The 16,611-nt window shown below is 48.8% G+C and overlaps 1 protein-coding gene, 1 long non-coding RNA gene and 1 pseudogene across 16 annotated transcripts in view; 1 reads left to right on the top strand and 2 right to left on the bottom strand.

Annotated features, from left to right (window-relative positions):
* Matn2 (matrilin 2) overlaps positions 1-15,305 on the bottom strand; it is a 134,150-nt gene extending 118,845 nt beyond the window's left edge. For 10 of the 15 annotated variants that reach the window (XM_087190651.1, XM_087190655.1, XM_087190659.1 and 7 more), the window contains exons 1-2: positions 15,166-15,305; positions 1,763-1,936 (exon numbers count right to left, since the gene is read on the bottom strand). In XM_087190651.1, the coding sequence (XP_087046777.1) occupies positions 1,763-1,910 (148 nt within the window). In that variant the 5' untranslated portion in view covers positions 1,911-1,936; positions 15,166-15,305. Of the gene's footprint in view, positions 1-1,762; positions 1,937-2,511; positions 2,532-15,165 lie in introns of those variants that run through there. The other 5 variants (XM_087190654.1, XM_087190656.1, XM_087190650.1 and 2 more) reach the window with 3 other exon arrangements.
* On the bottom strand, positions 2,756-14,029 carry LOC147824073 (PEST proteolytic signal-containing nuclear protein pseudogene; annotated as a pseudogene).
* Positions 15,143-16,611, top strand: LOC147824072 (uncharacterized). Its single transcript, XR_015442846.1, has 2 exons — positions 15,143-15,273; positions 15,564-16,611. It is a non-coding gene; the product is annotated as an uncharacterized LOC147824072 (long non-coding RNA).

Raw genomic sequence — 16,611 nt, 5'->3', positions numbered from 1 at the left:
TTTTTTTGGTACTGGGGATCGAACTCGGGACTTCCTGCTTGCAAGGCAGGCATCGGAACCACTGAGCTAAATCCCCGACCCAAGGATATTGTAATTCTCAACTGGTTGTAAATTAGGAAAGCTGGGAGTACATATGGTGTGTAGTCACAGTCTAAGTCTTCCCATCTTCCTATGCATCATAAGCATGTCTGTAATATTTTAAGAAATTGATATATTAATACTACAGAAATTTCAAACTGGTGGTGAATGTTAGTATTTACTATAAGGAGTTGGGTAGATTTATGGTTTATTCAGTAGAATTTTGCTTTTTATACTTGAGTGAAATCTGTTCCTCACATACTCCTGCAAACATCTGGGCCTGGAAATTTTTTTTAAACACCACTTTTATTATGTACAAAAAAATATTTCATTAGCTTGAAAAAACAAAACAAGTTCAAGCCCAGACTGGGCAACTCAGCAATTTAGCAAGATCGTGTCTCAAAATAAAAAAACAAGGAAAGGGCTGGGATGCAGCTCAGTGGACGGCTCTGGGTTCAGCCCCCAGTGCCACAAAAAGAAACGGAGGCCGTGTACACATGGGGTCAGATGCCTGTGGCACACGGGCTTCCCAGCCCCGTCTCCCGACTGGGGTGAGACTCAGAGACAGAGCAGGTGGGCAGCTGGCCGAGAGAGGTGGTGCCTGTGGGGACTGGGCCCCTCAGAAATGCAAGTTCGAAACCGCTGCTGGTGAGCTAGGAATCCACGCGCACTTCTGGTATATATATGGTTATCACCTTGGAATTTGCTTTTAAAGAGCCTTAAATCAGTGAAATAAACACTTCATGTCCCTTTTTCTATATGCAGGAGTCTAATGTCTACCTCGCTAGGGAAGGTCTCTCAGGAGCCCCAAGACAGGAAGACTGGGGGGTGGGGACATCATTTAATCAGCAGCAAGAAAGAAGAATTCCAGCACTCTTAGAGGCTGAGGCAGGAGGATCCCAGTTGAAGCCCAACCTGGGCTATGTAGCAACTTAGCAAGATCCTGTCTCAAAATGGGGGGGGGGGGGGGCGCGGCAGGCTGGGACTGTAGCTTACTGCAAAGGTCCTGGGTTTAATCCCCTATAAAAGAAGAAAAACAAAAACTCTTTGGCCCCTTTGGGGCCTAACCGGAATTCTGGATGCTGAGGCTGCCAGTTTGCTAAGCTTCGCTGCCAGGGGGTGGAGCACTTTCAGAGCAGAAGCACAGCTCCGAGTCACCTTTCCTTCCTCAGAAACGTTCCCAGGCTGCCCGTCCTTGGCCAAGTGCACAGCCGCTGTTCCTGCAGCATTGGCCTCTCCTCCTCCCGCTCCCTGTCTCCTGGAGAAAACAGGTGGACCGAGGCCAGGACCCCCAGCCCTACAGTCTGGAGGATTCAGCTCTCGGTGCCTGCTCCTCCCCAGGAGGAAGCACTGGTAACCGAGCCTCCTCAGAACACTGCTGTCCTCATCAATTGGACCAACTGGACAAAGGTCACGAGCCTTCCGTAAAACTGAGGGCTTTAAAATAGAAAGGGTTTAACTTTACATTGAGTGCCCGGTGTGGTGCTGCATGCCTGCAATCCCAGCACTTGGGAGGCTGAGGCAGGAGGATCACAAGGTCAAGGCCAGCCAGGGCTACACAGTGACTCCTTGTCTCGAACAGTAAGTAATTTTATTTTGAAAACCTAGCTACACCAACCACACCCTCAGCTAGGGCCGTACTCCCCGCCCCCAGACCTCGGGCCCAGCTCCAGGGTCCACTCACCCAGCAGGGCCGTCTGTGAGTGGGTCCGCGCTTGTCTGCCCTTGGCGGGAGGCCTGGCGTGAGGCCGCTGTCCGGCCGCAGCTGGGAACACCAGGGTCTGTCCAAGGAGGAGCAGAAGCAGCAAGCAGCCCGCCAGTATCTTGCCCATTTTCGAGAGGAGGAAGAGCACGGAGGCTGTGACACACAAGAAGAGGCCGTGAGATCCCCACTCCCTGGACCCCTCTCCCGCCCCAGACCAGCTCATCCAAGTCCCTCTGCACCCGGCTTCGAAGCGTCCCAAGCCCGGCTGGCCGGGTTCCTTGAGGCCTGGGGAGCGGAGCACATGCAGGGGACTTTCTTGTCACCTTGGCCACCATACGCCTTGAATAGAAGCTGGAGTGGTGACACACACCTGTCATCCCAGCCCTCAGGAGGCTGAGCCAAGAGGATCACCATGAGTTTGAGGCCAGCCTGGGTTGCATAGTGAGTTCAAGGCCAGCCTGAACTACATAGCGAGACCCTGTCTCAAAAAAACAAAAACAAAACAAAAAAAGAATGAAAACTGGAGGGAGAATATCTTGAAGCTTTTTATTAATTAAGTATATTATCAATTAGTCATGGTACTATGAAAAAGAAAAAATTATATCTGAGAATTCCAAATAACAATATTCCTCCAGTCTATTCATAGCAGATGGCACAAATAAACATACATAAATGTCCCCAGAAAGTCATGTCAGCCAGGAGCACCGCAGGGCCACTCTGCTTCTCACCGGGTCACAGCAAGGACGGGCTGAGCCTGGGTGCTGGGCACCCAGTGTCCTATGTGTTCCGCAGGCACCAGCTCTCTTGTTCACGCTGCCCGAGGCTCGGGAGGGAAACCCACTCACCCCGGGCCGCAGCTGGTGAGTCACACCCGGCCCCGGGCAGTGTAGAGAACTGAGACACTGAACACTGAACACTTCAGTGAAGGGTCTGCTCCGCAAACTGTCTTCAGCACTGACCCAGTGATGAACTCATCCGTCCACTCTCAAGTGCAGTTTCCACACTCACTCTACGGAACCAGCTGCTCTTCGCTCTGCATTCAAACCATACTAAAACTAGCGAATGTTTATTCGGCGGTCACTCTAAGCCAGGCATGGGGCCAAGCGCTTTAACGTACGAAATGACTTAACTGAATTCTTCAGACGTGAATAGGGCCACGATCCTGTGACTCACATGGGGTGAAGGCCCAGAACCCCCTCACTTATGACAGAACACTGAGCCCCTCTTCCTTGTTTTTAGTCTTTTTTTTTTTTAGTTTGACAAAATTTATTGGTTATTTTAGTAAAGACATTCATGTCAGTTGTTTCTCTCCTCATCTTGACCTTAGATTAGTATTTCATTTGGGTCAAGAAAAGAGTATGTAGGAGAGGGATGTTATTTTAACAAACAGTAAAATGTACAAAAATGAACAGTTTGCCTACATAAAACTAAAGTTAAAGTTAAATTCATGTATCTTGGTATAATTAAATCATGTAAGAACTAATAGTTCTATATACATTTCCATTGTTTTACTTGGGGCTTAATCTACACTTTAATGTGAAAGATCAACCTATTAGGCATATGCACAGGTTTCTTCTCTGGAATTATTATTTAAAAAGATCAGCAAGTAACTACCACCAATAAAACAGTCTGAAGCTGCCTCCAAATTTAACATTGTAGGCATTCTGAAGAAATTAACTATATCATTTTTCTTTCGTCTGTGACTATGCTTTCAAAGATGTGTTTAACTTCACTTTTTGAAAGTCCATATATGGGCTGGGGATTTAGCTCAACTGGTTTCGCTGCCTGCTGTGCAAGCTCAAGGACCCAAGTTTGATCCCCAATACCAAAAAAAAAAAAGTCCATATACAATACAAAACTAAAAAACCATACACGCTACAGTACACAAATCTAACAGTATATGTGATGAACAATTCTATAAAATGTGTTTAAAGATTCATTTTCTTTCATTTTCAGTACCTACAATATGCCCAGGCCACTGGGCATTTTGTATACACTTAAAATAAACCATATAATTCTAATAAATTCTGTGGTGAGTTCAATTCAAATTGGATTTAGCAACTTAGTAATGTAAATGTGTAGACAAAGTTACAGAAAATGCATCTTATTGTCTTCCATCTTCTACAGTGTTAAATTTTAGGGGGGAGGGTTATACCTTTTAAAAAATAAAAACCAGCCAAATACTTAAACAGTATGTACATTTAAATTTTTAGTGGGTTTTTTTTTTTAAAGAAACAGCTTTGGGCCAGGGATTTACCTCAGTGGTTATGGCACCTGCCTTGCAAGCACAAGGACCTGAGTTCAATCCCTGGTACCAAAAAAAATAATAATAATAAAGAAAGAGAAGAAAAGAAACAGTTTCCTTATGATTTGCCTCAAGTTCTGGTGGAAATGCTTATAAGAATTAGCTAATAAACAAACAAAAACCAAGAGAAGCACATTCAAAATACTGATTTACTGTGGTAGCAAATGGCTGTTCTTTGAAGACTAACGAAGGTAGACAAGACCATTAAAATGAAACGGGCTATTTCAAATATGATGCTTCACCCAGAAATTTTTTTAAAAAAATTGTTTTTAGTAAAAGAGCTAAGCATGTGTATCCACTGATAGCAATGCAATACCTAATAATATAACAAAACAAATGCCCATAAGGAAAAAAACTATTTTAACTTTATCTAAATTTACTTTCAGTCAATAGTCTAGCAACATTTTCCTTTCAATACAATACTCCTCCTTTCTCTATGAGGCTGTTCCTGGGAACCAGACAGTCAGTTTAGGTAATGAGGGAGTTAATTTAGGAGTAATTGCTGACAGTTTTAAATAGACAGTTATTTTTTGCTTCCCTCTTAATGTGCTAACAGTTGTGTCTAAAAAACAAATATGCAATTCTTAAAAAGGTACCATTTCTGTTTTCTTTATTATCTGTAACCTTTGGGAACTAATCACATGAAACTACAAAATTAACAAATGTCTTGAAATCTGTATATAAAACATAAATTTCCTCTAATTTCAAACTCTCACTTATTAGTGTACCAGTCTTTAAAAAAAAAAATGAAAAAGAAAAAGCGGCTCCAAAGATAGTCTTACACCATTTTAAAAAAGGAAACTGTTCCTTTTAACTTTACACCCACCCCACACCCCAAGTCAAAACACATCATTTAATTGTCTTGGTCATGGACATTTCCAAGATGAGATTTTATATTTCGTTCCCATGGTTTCTGGTTATCAGAAAACCCATGCTTTCCTTTATTGAAAGAGTTTGGTCCGGCTGATGTTGGTGTATCCCTTCCAATATTCTTCAACCTCATCTTGGCTTCTGGGGGCATTTCCTGTGGTTCACTATCTTCATCTTCATTAAAAGCTGCTGTACTGAACGGGTTTTTGGAGCAAGAGTTGGAACAGTTTCTTTAGGCTTACTTGATCCAAGTTTGATGGATATAGCTGATGCTTTCCTTGTTGTGTGACTACCTATGGCAAGTCCAAACTTGGAGATCTTTGTAGGCTTCGTTGGGAGGTCTGCAGCTTCTTCTTCAGCTGATAGCTTCTCAGCGCTGTGACTGGAGCTTTCCCCTCCATTACTGGAAGAAACAGTCTTAGTTTTCACAGGTTTTTCTGCTTCTTCTTCAGGTCCTCCGGCGGCTCCAGCTCGCTTCGGCTTCTCAGGGTTCTCCTCTCCTGCCTTTCCGGCCGCCATTTTCCCGTCTTTAGTCTTTGGAGACAGGGTCTTGCGGTGTAATTCAGGCTGGCCTCGCCCTCACTGTGTAGCCCCGGCTGGCCTGGAACTCATGGCTGTCCTCCTGCCTTGGCCTCTGAGTACTGGGATTACAGGCGTGCGCCACCACACCTGGCTTTGCTCCTGCTTTTAAATAATTGACACTCCACTGGTTGAGCTGCTCCCTTTCCATAGCTTTCACGTGGAGATTCCTCGGAGAAAAGGAAGAAAACAGACCATCTTTCCTCTTTCTCTACTCTTAAACCTATTATTTACTGTCAAGCTTTCTTGGTATTTACCACCTGACCTGACAGGACTCTGAATGTCCGGCATCAGTTACAGGTGCGTCGTTATTTTAATACGATTTCCCTCCTCCAAACCTAATGTCCACGTTTGCTCTCCCTCTCGGCACGCCTGGCCTGGAACTAAGTACTCAGACTCCGGTGTGCTGGGTCCTCGTCACTTCCAAGAAACACACACTGTTGTGTGTGGCGGTGTTTGCCGTGGGCCTCAAGAGGTGATTTCAAGTCACTGCTGCTAACCAGAAGGCACTGAGGATGGATGGAGGCTCGGGAGCTACACAGAAAACCAAATAGTACTTCTAGCTGTCTAGTCTTTACCTCTTTCTGCCTCAGTTTCCTCATCTTTAAATTGGGGATGACCATAGGACACACATGTGTAAATACCGAATAGTTTGTCTAGTGTGAGAAACTGAAAGTGTAAATAAGGATTAAAATGATTAAAATGAATAATTGATAATTTGAAATAGGAAAAGGTCCAAAGGTGTAGGGGTGGTGGGAGGTGAAGGGGAAAGGGAAGAAAAGAAAGGAAAAATTATGAGAAATGAAAAAAAAAATGGAAACAAAGTCTATGTAAATAGGGAAGGGTGGAGGGGGTGAAGGGCACACAGGGAATGAGGAAAAAATAAGAACCAAGATACATCATGTACAGGTACAAGCGCCGAATGATAAATGTAAATGTGTTGTATACCTAAAATGTGCCAATAAAAGAATTTAAAAATAAATAAATAAATAAATTGAGGATGACCACAGGCCTGGTGTTACATGGATTCAATCAGTTCCTATATACAAAACCAGTTCCTGGCACACAGTAGATGCTGAATAAGTCTTTGCTATCATTATTATCATCATCTACATGCAAACCAATTAATAGGAAGTATACACTGTTCATTTTGTCATACCAAGACATTTAATGAATATTAAATCAACTCCTATGCTTATAAATAGTATAACAAAACAGTGACATAAAAATTTCTAAATTCTAAATATACATGAACACCTAAAAGTACTTGAAATGTTCTTTTTCTCTACATGCAATGCATTACAAGCCACAAACTGGTAGAAAATATTCGCAAAACATACCTGATGAATTATTCATTTCTACACTAGGTTAAACTCTTATAACACAATAAGAAAAAGACAAACAATCCACTGGAAAAAAATGTGCAAAAGATTTGAAGTCTCATCATTAGGGATGATATTTGAAAACATGAAAAGATATTCAACACCCTTAAATCATTAAAAAAGATACAAATTAAAACCATAATTTGTGTCATAACAAATCTACTAGAGTAGCAAAAATTAAAAAGACTCATAAAAACAAGAATCAGTGATGACATGAAAAGAAACTGGAACCTTCACATGTTGCTGGTAAGAATATAAAATGGAGAGCTCTGTTTGGAAAAGAATAGGGCATTTCCACACAAAAACTTGCTCTCTCATGCTTACAAAACTAAACTCTGGAAACAATTCAGCGTCTAAGAACTGACAGATGAACAAATTATGGTACATCCACACAATAGCACCCTACTCACCCATGAGAAGGATGATCTATGGGGGGAATCCTGATTATGCTGAGCAAACACAGCCACACACAAAAACACAGAACTACCCCAGAAAGAAGATCAGTGGCTCCTGGGGCTAAAGGGACAAAGAGGGGACGTGCTATGGAGGACCACCGGGGACATTTGAGAGGATGGAGATCATGGCTGTGCTGGAGCTACCTTGTCCAAACCCATCAAACTGTGCACGGAAAACTGATGAATTTTATTATACATAAATGAAACTTCAAAAGAGCTGCTAAAAATAAAGGAAAGGGGAAATGGATATCACATAGATACCAACATAAAACCAATAAGGCAATGTTAATGTCAGACAAGACTGTCTTTTTAATTTTTTTTTTTAGATAGGATCTCACTATGTCATTCAGGCTGGCCTTAAACTCACTGTGTGGCCCTTGGCGATCCTCCTGCCTCAGCCTCCTGAGATTATAAGCATGCACCACCACATCTTACCAAAACAGTTCTTTAAAAAGATACAATGGCAAGGAAACAAGAAAAAACTAAGCCAGCGCCTGGGTCCAGGTCAGTTGTTTCTTGGTTTGACATTAATGGCTGTCAGCCTTTGAGAACGGCTTCGTCTACCCGGAGACTGGGAGAGGGTGTGCCTCTCACAGAGAAGCACATGGACACAGCTGTGCTGGGAAACAGGTCAATTCCATGTGACTGAGTCCATGAGCAGCGGGAGCAGGGAAAGAATCTTTTAAATACAAAGGCTGTGACTGGTTTTGGCAAGTTTTCGCCTCTCCGTGGGACAATGGGTCTTTTCACCGGGCTTGGCCAGGAGCAGGGGGAAGAGAGGAGGGTTGTGAGCACCTCCGCTGGGAGTTCTCTGGGCATCACTGTGCCCGGAAGTGCGGTCCCTCCCGAGCCAACGCTACATGCTGTACGCCTATGCCTTCCCCCACTGACAGGAGCCTTCTGGCTTTCAGTAGTCGTTGCAAGGTAGGAGCTTCGGCCTGAAGCAAAGTCCCAGCCCCTGCTTCCCTGTGTGGTAAGTGCTGCTCAGGCGGGAAAAGAAGGTGCTCACATGCAGGGCATGCACATGTGCATCAGGTCGTGCACTGCTCAATTAGCAAGGTGGATGAGACCCCATTCATTTATGGATGAAAAGACTCTCCAGGGCCTCAGGGACAGTTCACTGGCAAAACCAAGACTCTATCCCAGCCACCTGTCAGGCAACCAGCCTACTTATTCAAAAAGAAAGAGAGAAGCTTGGCTTGGAGGTGCGTGGCTAGTAATCTAAGCACTCTGGGAGGCTGAGGCAGGAGGGTCACAAGTTCAAACCCAGTCTGGGCAAGTTAGTGACTTACCAAGACCCTGTTTTTAAAAAAAGCTAGAGATGTAGCTGTCAAAGCAAAGGCTCTGAGTTCAGTCCCCATTTGAGGGGATGGGAGGGACAGGCCGTTTCCACAGTTTCCAGGTCTTTGTTTTGTTTTGTGGTACTGGGGTTGAATATAAGACATTCATACTAAATTACGTCCCCGGCCCTTTTTATAATTTTTTAAAAATTTTGATACAGGGCCTCACTAAGTCACTGAGTTGCCCAGAGAGGGTGCAAACTTGGCAATCCTCCTGCCTCAGCCTCCTGGAGTTCTGGTATTATCACAGGCCTGTGCCACCGTGCCTGGCAGTGTGTAAGTTTTCAGACTGCAAGTTCTACAACTTTGCCCCTGGCTGTCACAAGCCACTCTGCATAGTCACAGAGAATCACACAGCCCTGGAGCGGCACACCTCCCAGAGGCCAGGTTTCTCTCCCTCACCTACGGGGGAGCCTCATCTTCCACTGCGCTGCTAAGGCTCCCCGCCACCAAGCTGTCCAGGTTCCCAGGGACATGGACCTGCCCGGGCCTGTGACTGCACCCAGGGATGAAGCCCTGCCTACCCGCTGGAGGCGCAAACTCGTCTTCGACCCTCAGGGCCCTGCGTGGTCAAGGCAGCCCCCAGCCCCCATCCGTGTGCAGACAGAAAGGCGCTTCGGCCTCACATCCCGGCCACAGCACCGGCACCAGCTACGGGGCTTCGTCCAGGGTCCCGTCCCCCGGCCCGTCCCCCGGCCCGGCCCAACTCGGCCACCTCTCCAACACGTCCACTGCAGCCTGAGGGAACTGGGTCCTTCCACACTGGGCACCTCCTCCGCGCCGCCTCCTGGGGCCGCGACGTGCACACGACGGGAATCAGGGCGGCCTTCGACGCTCCGGTACATGCTGAACAAACGCTTGTTCAATAAAGTTCAAAGAAACGCAGCCTTGGCCGGGGATTTAGCTCAGTGGTTTCAATGCCTGCTATGCAAGCGTAAGGACCGGAGTTCGATCCCCGGTACCCACCCCAAAAAAGAAACGCAGCCTGAATTGGCCCTGGTTCTGCCAAATCTCAGCACGGCGTCTTCCCCCGCTCGCTGTGACGCGTGGCAGAGGCGACCCATAGGAGGCCATGTCCCACTTTCCTCATGGGAGGCCCCACACAAGCTCTCACACCTGAATACACAGTGCTTAAAGAACAGGGCTGAAAGAGCAAATATCAGCTTATAATAAGCTGCCGGTCGAGTCACAAATGCACAAACACTTTAAATTATAAAATATTAATTTAGAAATAATGCTTTTTCCATTCAAAGTGTTATATAAATTAGGCACGGTGGTGCACACCTGTAATCCCAGTACTCTGGGAAGCTGAGGCAGGAGGATCAGATTTGAGCCTAGCCCGGGCAACCTTGTGACTTACTGAGACCTTGTCTCAAAATTAAAAATAAAAGGTCTGCAGATGTAGCTCAGGCCAAAGGCCCTAGGTTCAATCCTTCGTATACCAAAAAATAAAATTAGAAATTAAAAAGTTATATAAAACAAAGTTTTCTCTCTTGTTTCACAAGACAATGCCCTTGCCTCTCTGACACTGAGATCTTAACCCTAAAACAATGTCTGCACCCTCACTCTGAAGTTGCCTGAGATACAGGACTTTCTGAGCCCATGTATGATGCTGTCACTAAAAACTTTATTCCAGGCCACCAGGCCCCATTTATACAACAGAAGGATAGTTGGATAGCTTATATGTCCTGAAAGCATAAATTCATAATCTGCAACTTAACCACTCATTTTATTGCTCTTTTAAATGACCTTGTTTGTTTGTTTGTTTGTGAGACAGGGTCTCCCTATGTAGCCTAGGTTGGACTTGAACTCACTGCAATCATCCTGCCTCAGCCTCCTGGGTGCTGGGATTACAGGCATGCACCACCACCCCTGGCTAGAATGACCCAAAAAGGATAATATACTGTGTCATTCAACCTTGTGATAATGAAGCTGCTCTCAAGACTAATTACTAAATGTGAGCTGAAATTTCTCCCAATTCTGGTCAGTTGATTTCTACGAGGAGCCAAAACTGCTACAACTGAGGTCACGTTTGGCAAAAGCGTCTACCCTGACCAGTACTTTCCTCCAAGCCGTGACAGGGCTCCCTGCACTGTGAGCAGTTGTGTGAGCCCTCAGGTATAAGGCCTCCCCCGTCCCCTCCCCTCTCCTCCGATCACAGTCTGGTCTCCTTGACGACTCGCATGCCCTCCTCCCCGGCCCTTCCAGCCCTGCCCCAGCCCTAGACGTGGCCCTTCCTCCTATCAGAGACCACAGAGGCCTTGGCAGAGGTTGCTGGTTGTCTTCCAATACCTACCTTGTCCTCTTTCTCCTCCTCCCGCCTCACTGAGGACTGAACGCACAATCTTGGCACTGAGCTACATCCCACGGCTTTTCAAATTTTGTTTATTTTGAGACAGGATCTCACTAAGTCACTAAGTTGCCCAGGCTGGCTGAAACCTTCTATGCTCCTGCCTCAGCCTCCCAGGTGCTAGGATTCCAGGCATGCACCACCACACCCAGCATTGCCCTTCTTCTTTAGTAGGACACCACTTTCTGACTGGACAAGTGATATGCTGGACCAGGACCACAGCTTCCACTCTCTGGTCTGCGGTGACTAAGTGCTGGCCAGCGGACCGGGTGACGGGATGCATGCAGCTTTGGGAGGAGTGCATAACAGCAGCAGGAGGCGACCTTCCTACTCTGCCCTTTCCTGTCTCCAGCGATGAGGACATCCTTGAAGGAGACCAGCAGTCCTCTCAAAGCATGAGGCCCCACAGAAATGGAGTCCTGCCGGGCATGGTGGAGCACACCTGTAATCCTGGCACTTGGAAGGCTGAGGCAGGAGGATCTCTGTGACTTCAAGGCCAGCCTGGGCTACATAACGAGTCCCTGTCTCAAAAAACAAAAAGAAATGGAAGCCATGCCTAATAAAAGCAACAAGGTACTGAGCTGTGGCTCCCTTGTGCCCTGCCACACACTTCGGGCCCTGCCTCCAGGACAGAAACAGACTTCCTTCTTGACACCACTCTTACTTTGTTCAGCAGCTTGCAGCTAAAATATCCCTAATTAATAAACTGTTTCCAACTCTCTCCTTTCCAACCATCTGGCACCAGTGCTAAATTCCATCCTGCCGACATAATACAGTACCTTGCTTATTAAGCTCCGTGCCAAAACTGTCAGTGACTTCCAATGGGATCAAGTCTAGACAGCTTAGCTCGGCATTCAAAGCCCCAGAATCCGGACCCATGTTACAGTGTGAACTGCAACAACTGCTCCCTTAACACGTCCACTCCCACACCCTGACACAGGCCCTACTTAACCCTGCAGACCTGGAGCTCCACACAATCTCATTCATTCCTGCTGCTGAACTGAGTTCAGGACAACTGAGGCTGGGATTTAGCTCAGTGGCATGGCCCCTGCCTCGAAAGCACAAGGTCTCGAGTTCGATCCCCCGTACCAAAAAAAAAAAGTGAAAGAGAGGGGTAAAAAGGACAACCGAGGCACCAGTAGTCACATGCTCCCTTTCAAAATGAAGTGTGAGTGGAAAAAACAGCAGCTCTCCTAAATCATGGTGGGTAACACAATGGGATGTTAGAAAGCAACAAAAAGAATGCATTACTGAGCTGGGCGCTGTGGCGCACGCCTGCAGTCCCAGCACAAAGGAGGCTGAGGCAGGAGGATTGCTGTGAGTTTGAGGCCAGCCTGGGCTACACAGTGAATTCAAGTCCAGCCCAAAGTACATAGCTAGACCTTGTCTCAAACAAAAAAAAAAAAAGAAGAAGAAGAAAGAAAAAAAGAGAGAGAGAGAGAAAGGGCACTCCATTTGGGACCCCGCCTGTCTCTTAACCTCTGTTGTTCCTCAGACAAACGCGCATATCTGACATCTAGCATGATAGGAGTAACATCTATTCCCCTTATAACCCCTTCTGTCTCTCTTAGACAGAAGCTATCTTTCTCTCAATAAATCCTTCCTAAATGTGGTATTTATATACAATGAAGTACTACTGTGCTCTAAAGGATAAACTTGAGTCATTTGTAGAAAAATGGAGGCACCTTGAAACCATTCTATTAAGTGAAATACTATAAATCAGACACAAGCTTAAGAATCACATGGTTTCTCTTATATGAGAAACCCAAAGTATAAAAAAATATTTAAAGAGCAAATTAAAGATAGATAATAGAAAACAGAGCTAGATTTTTTGCAAATGGAAAAGGTACCAAGAGATAGATGGACATGAGAGGAAGAGAAGAGGAAGTGAAGGAATTAAGATGTGGGTGTTAGGTACAGGCACCAATTCCCCACGATGAATGTAATCATTATGTACTGCAGACATGTACTAATAAAAATTTTTTTAAAAATTCTTCCTACTCTTAACCTCCGTTGTTCCTAGAATTCATTCGAGTTTAGAGAACATAAACCCGGCATTTCGGATGTCTAGCAGGCATTGAAGCCAGCTCGCTACGGGAACACCCGCGTACCCACGTTTACTACAGCACAACGCACAGTAGCCAAGACATGGAGCCAGCTGAGGTGCCCACGAACAGTGACAGTTTCAGCAGATACAGAAAACCGCAGCCCTCGGCAAAGACACACTGCTCCTTAGGTGGCTGAAGACCAGGTCTACGTTCTGCAGTCTCCACCTAGATACAGGTGTGCGTGTCCTCACTCAGAACGCAGAACGGATGTTATAGAAAGGAGAAAAGACCACAACGCACAGCACAACGTCTTCCCGGCGCCAAGTCACCCGACAGCACCCACACATCTGCCCTGACCGCGCATGGACCCCGACCACAAATATTTGCTCCGACCCCTGTACCTGCCAGACCCCTTCCTGGTCCCCTCTAAAACTCCCTGCCTATTCTTTGTTCACCACTGACCAGTTGCTGACTACTGAAGTTAGAACAATGGGCGGCTTCTCGGTTAGGTGTAATCAATTGGGGTCAAAGAGGGACATCTGGGGCGCGGGCCTGGGAGGGAGGTAGATGACTGTTGTCTGGGTCTTTTGATAAAGAATTTACGTAACAAATGAGTGCGGCACTGGCTAGCCTCTGCTCCAGACCCCACCACGGGCCAAGAAGAGGGGTGGGTGCTGAGGCGGGCATGTTCTCTCTCTCTCCGACTCCCGCCCCCACTCTGGAGGGTTAAACACAACCTTCCTCCCACTGAGCTACAGCCCCGGCCCTTTTTCACTTTTTATTTTGACACAGGATCTTGCTAAGTCACTAAGTTGCCGGAGCTGGGCTCACACTCGCCCGCCATCCTCCTGCCTCAGCCTAAAGCCAACACCCGGAACTCCCCTCGGGCGGGGCAGGAAGAAGAGAGTCTGCAAAAGTGGCCCCACCTCGTCCTCGGGGTCTGTGACCGAGGTGCCCCACGACCGAGAGCACTGGGGCTGCCAGTGAGACAGCGCGAGACCTCCGCAGTAGGAGGCCACCCTGGAAGGTCCGGGGAGTCCAGCCGCGCCACCTCCCTTGAGCTGTGGAAGTCACCATCAGACTTCTGGCTCCAGGCAAACTCTGGCTCCACCCGCCGGGGTTCTCTCTCACCCACCCTCGGGCAGCATCGTCTTTCTTCCTGGCAGTGAGTTCTCAGCTCACATCAACTCCTGGCTCTTTCTGGAAAGACAGCCGAGGGAGCTCACCACTAACCTTAGGGTGCTCCTAGAACTGTTCTCAAAACTTTGTTAACAGGAATGGTGCGCGCACCAGTAATCCCAGCTCTCTAGGAGGCTGAGGCAGGAGGATCCCAAGTCCTAGGCCAGCCCCTGCTACTTAGCGAGACCCTGTCTCAAAATACAAAACAAGAAAGGGCCAGGGCTGCAGCTGAGTGCAAAGGCCTTGGGTTCAATTCCCAATATCGAGAAGCGTAAGAAAAGGCCAGGAAATTACTCGTCCTATCTCTGACACACCTCAGGCAGCCTGTCGGCTGCGCCCTGACTCAGGCGGCGGCGCTGTGGGCTCCCGACCCGGTCCCCACGGGACCCCGTCGCCGGCGAGCGGCTATGCGGAGGCGCCTTCCGTGCGCCCGGTCCTGGAGACCCCCGGGACGCGCCCCGCTTCCCCGGCCGTCCCCGGGGTTTACGCAGCAGCTGGCGGGGTGGCCCTCCGGGTCCTCTCCTGCTCTCACACTAGGAGCCGGAGCCTTCGCTGCCCGAGAGCGAGCGGGAAATGCAGGGGCCCCTGGAGTGAGCAGCAGCCGCGACCCGCGCCTCGAGTACCGGTGCGGCCGCCGAGCCCGGGTCCGGGTCCCCGCGCGGGGCACAGCGCCCCCTGCTGGCCGTGCGGGAAGTGCGCCCGGCTGCCCCGGCCGGGGGCGCGGGACTTGGCCTCCTCCTCCCGCTGTCCCGAGGGATCGCCAGTCACGCGTCCCGGGGCCTCAGGGGCAGCGCCCCCCGCCCGCCCGCGCGCGCGAGTGAGCCCCGGCTCTCCGTCGGCCGCTCGGTGTCGCCTGGGCGGCCACCGTGCTCACCTGCAGCCGCCGAGGCCGGCCGCGGGCCCTCGGGTCAACCTGGCCGGGCTCTCCGCGCCTGTCCCCGGGGAGCGCCGCGCTAGCCGACCGCGCCGCCGCCGACCCCAAGTACCATCCCGGGCTCCCCGCGCGCGGCCCGGAGGCTGGGGCGGGGGCGGGCGGGGGGCGGTGCAGCGGCGGGGGTGGGGCCGGGAGGGGGCGGGGCGCGGAAGGGCGGAGCGGGGGCCCCACCCTGCAACCCACCCCGCCCGGCGCGGGTGCTCGGACTCGGGGGGTCCGCGGCCACCGGTTCCCAGCACCTGGGCAACGCCGAGGTTCGGGGCGGGGCCGGGGGTCTCCTCGGGACCGGATCCGTGGCTGGAGTCCGGAACCCTGAACTTGGGGATCATTTTCTGCAGGAGGCATCACCAATGACGAGGAAAGAAAAAGTGGGGACCACTGGGATACTTGGTGACACGCGCCGGGCGCCGTCTTGGCAGTGCCCGGGTCGCCCTACCATCGCCGATTCCAATGAACAGAGGTCTGCTGGCCGCGGCCCAGGCCCGGGGCGGAGAGGACACAGATTCCTGCCCGAGGAGCAGTGAAAGTCTAGTCCAGACAAGACCTGAAGATGACGGTGAGACCGCTGCAGTGGTGTCTAGCGAAGGTCCCTCCAGAGCCTTGGGACCGGCGGTAGGCCACCAGCTGGCTGCTCCTCCGGCGGCGGCGGTGAGCACTTCTAATAAACCTTCACATCCGGCCCCCACGCCGCGAGCCCCGTGCACCCAGTTCGGGTTGTGCCGAGCTAGACAGCTACACTAACTACTCTCACATCCTCCTCCGTGGCAGATGCTGTCACCTATGTATTCTAGGCTACCTGTCTCGTAACTAATCGTCACTCCTATTTGATGATAGAGTTGGTCCCTGGACTGTGAATAAATGACGAGTACAAAATCAATTCCTCGGAAAAATATAAGGGAGGGGTAATTAAATTCCCAGCCATAAAGCAAGGGTTAACGCACTGCCCACATCAGGCGACTCAGTGGCACCAGAGGCCAGGAAAGATCCTGGGCTCACGGCCCTTTTTCCTTTAGGACCTTAGGACCACAGGGTGCTCTTGCCTGCACGGACCAGAAACAGCTCCTCTCTGTGTCTTTGGGTGGAGGTCAGAAAACAGAGGAAAATTAGGAAATATTTGGTCCTCTGAAGCCTTGGATCCCATGGAAGGAAACTTCCTGAATGGAAGCCAGTGAAAATCCCCTAGGAGCTGGGGAAGTTGAGTTAGAAATTATGGAAACTTATGTTTAAAATGGGGCATGCTCTTCTAAGACACCGCTGTGATCCAGTCATTTACCAGGAAAACAATAGCAAGCCGGAAATCCTTCCAAATTTTAAGGAAATTGTAATTTAGTAACTGATTCCAGGGACTAAGGTGGTTGCCAACTAAAATGGGTGTTTCTCCCCTGA

The sequence above is a fragment of the Heterocephalus glaber genome, unplaced genomic scaffold, assembly GCF_053883595.1.
Source record: "Heterocephalus glaber isolate CG9 unplaced genomic scaffold, H.glaber_assembly_v1.0 deba00001555, whole genome shotgun sequence".
Lineage (NCBI taxonomy): Eukaryota > Metazoa > Chordata > Mammalia > Rodentia > Bathyergidae > Heterocephalus > Heterocephalus glaber.
The sequence above is the reverse complement of the archived record's forward strand: the minus strand, read 5'-3'. Positions and strand labels throughout refer to the sequence as shown.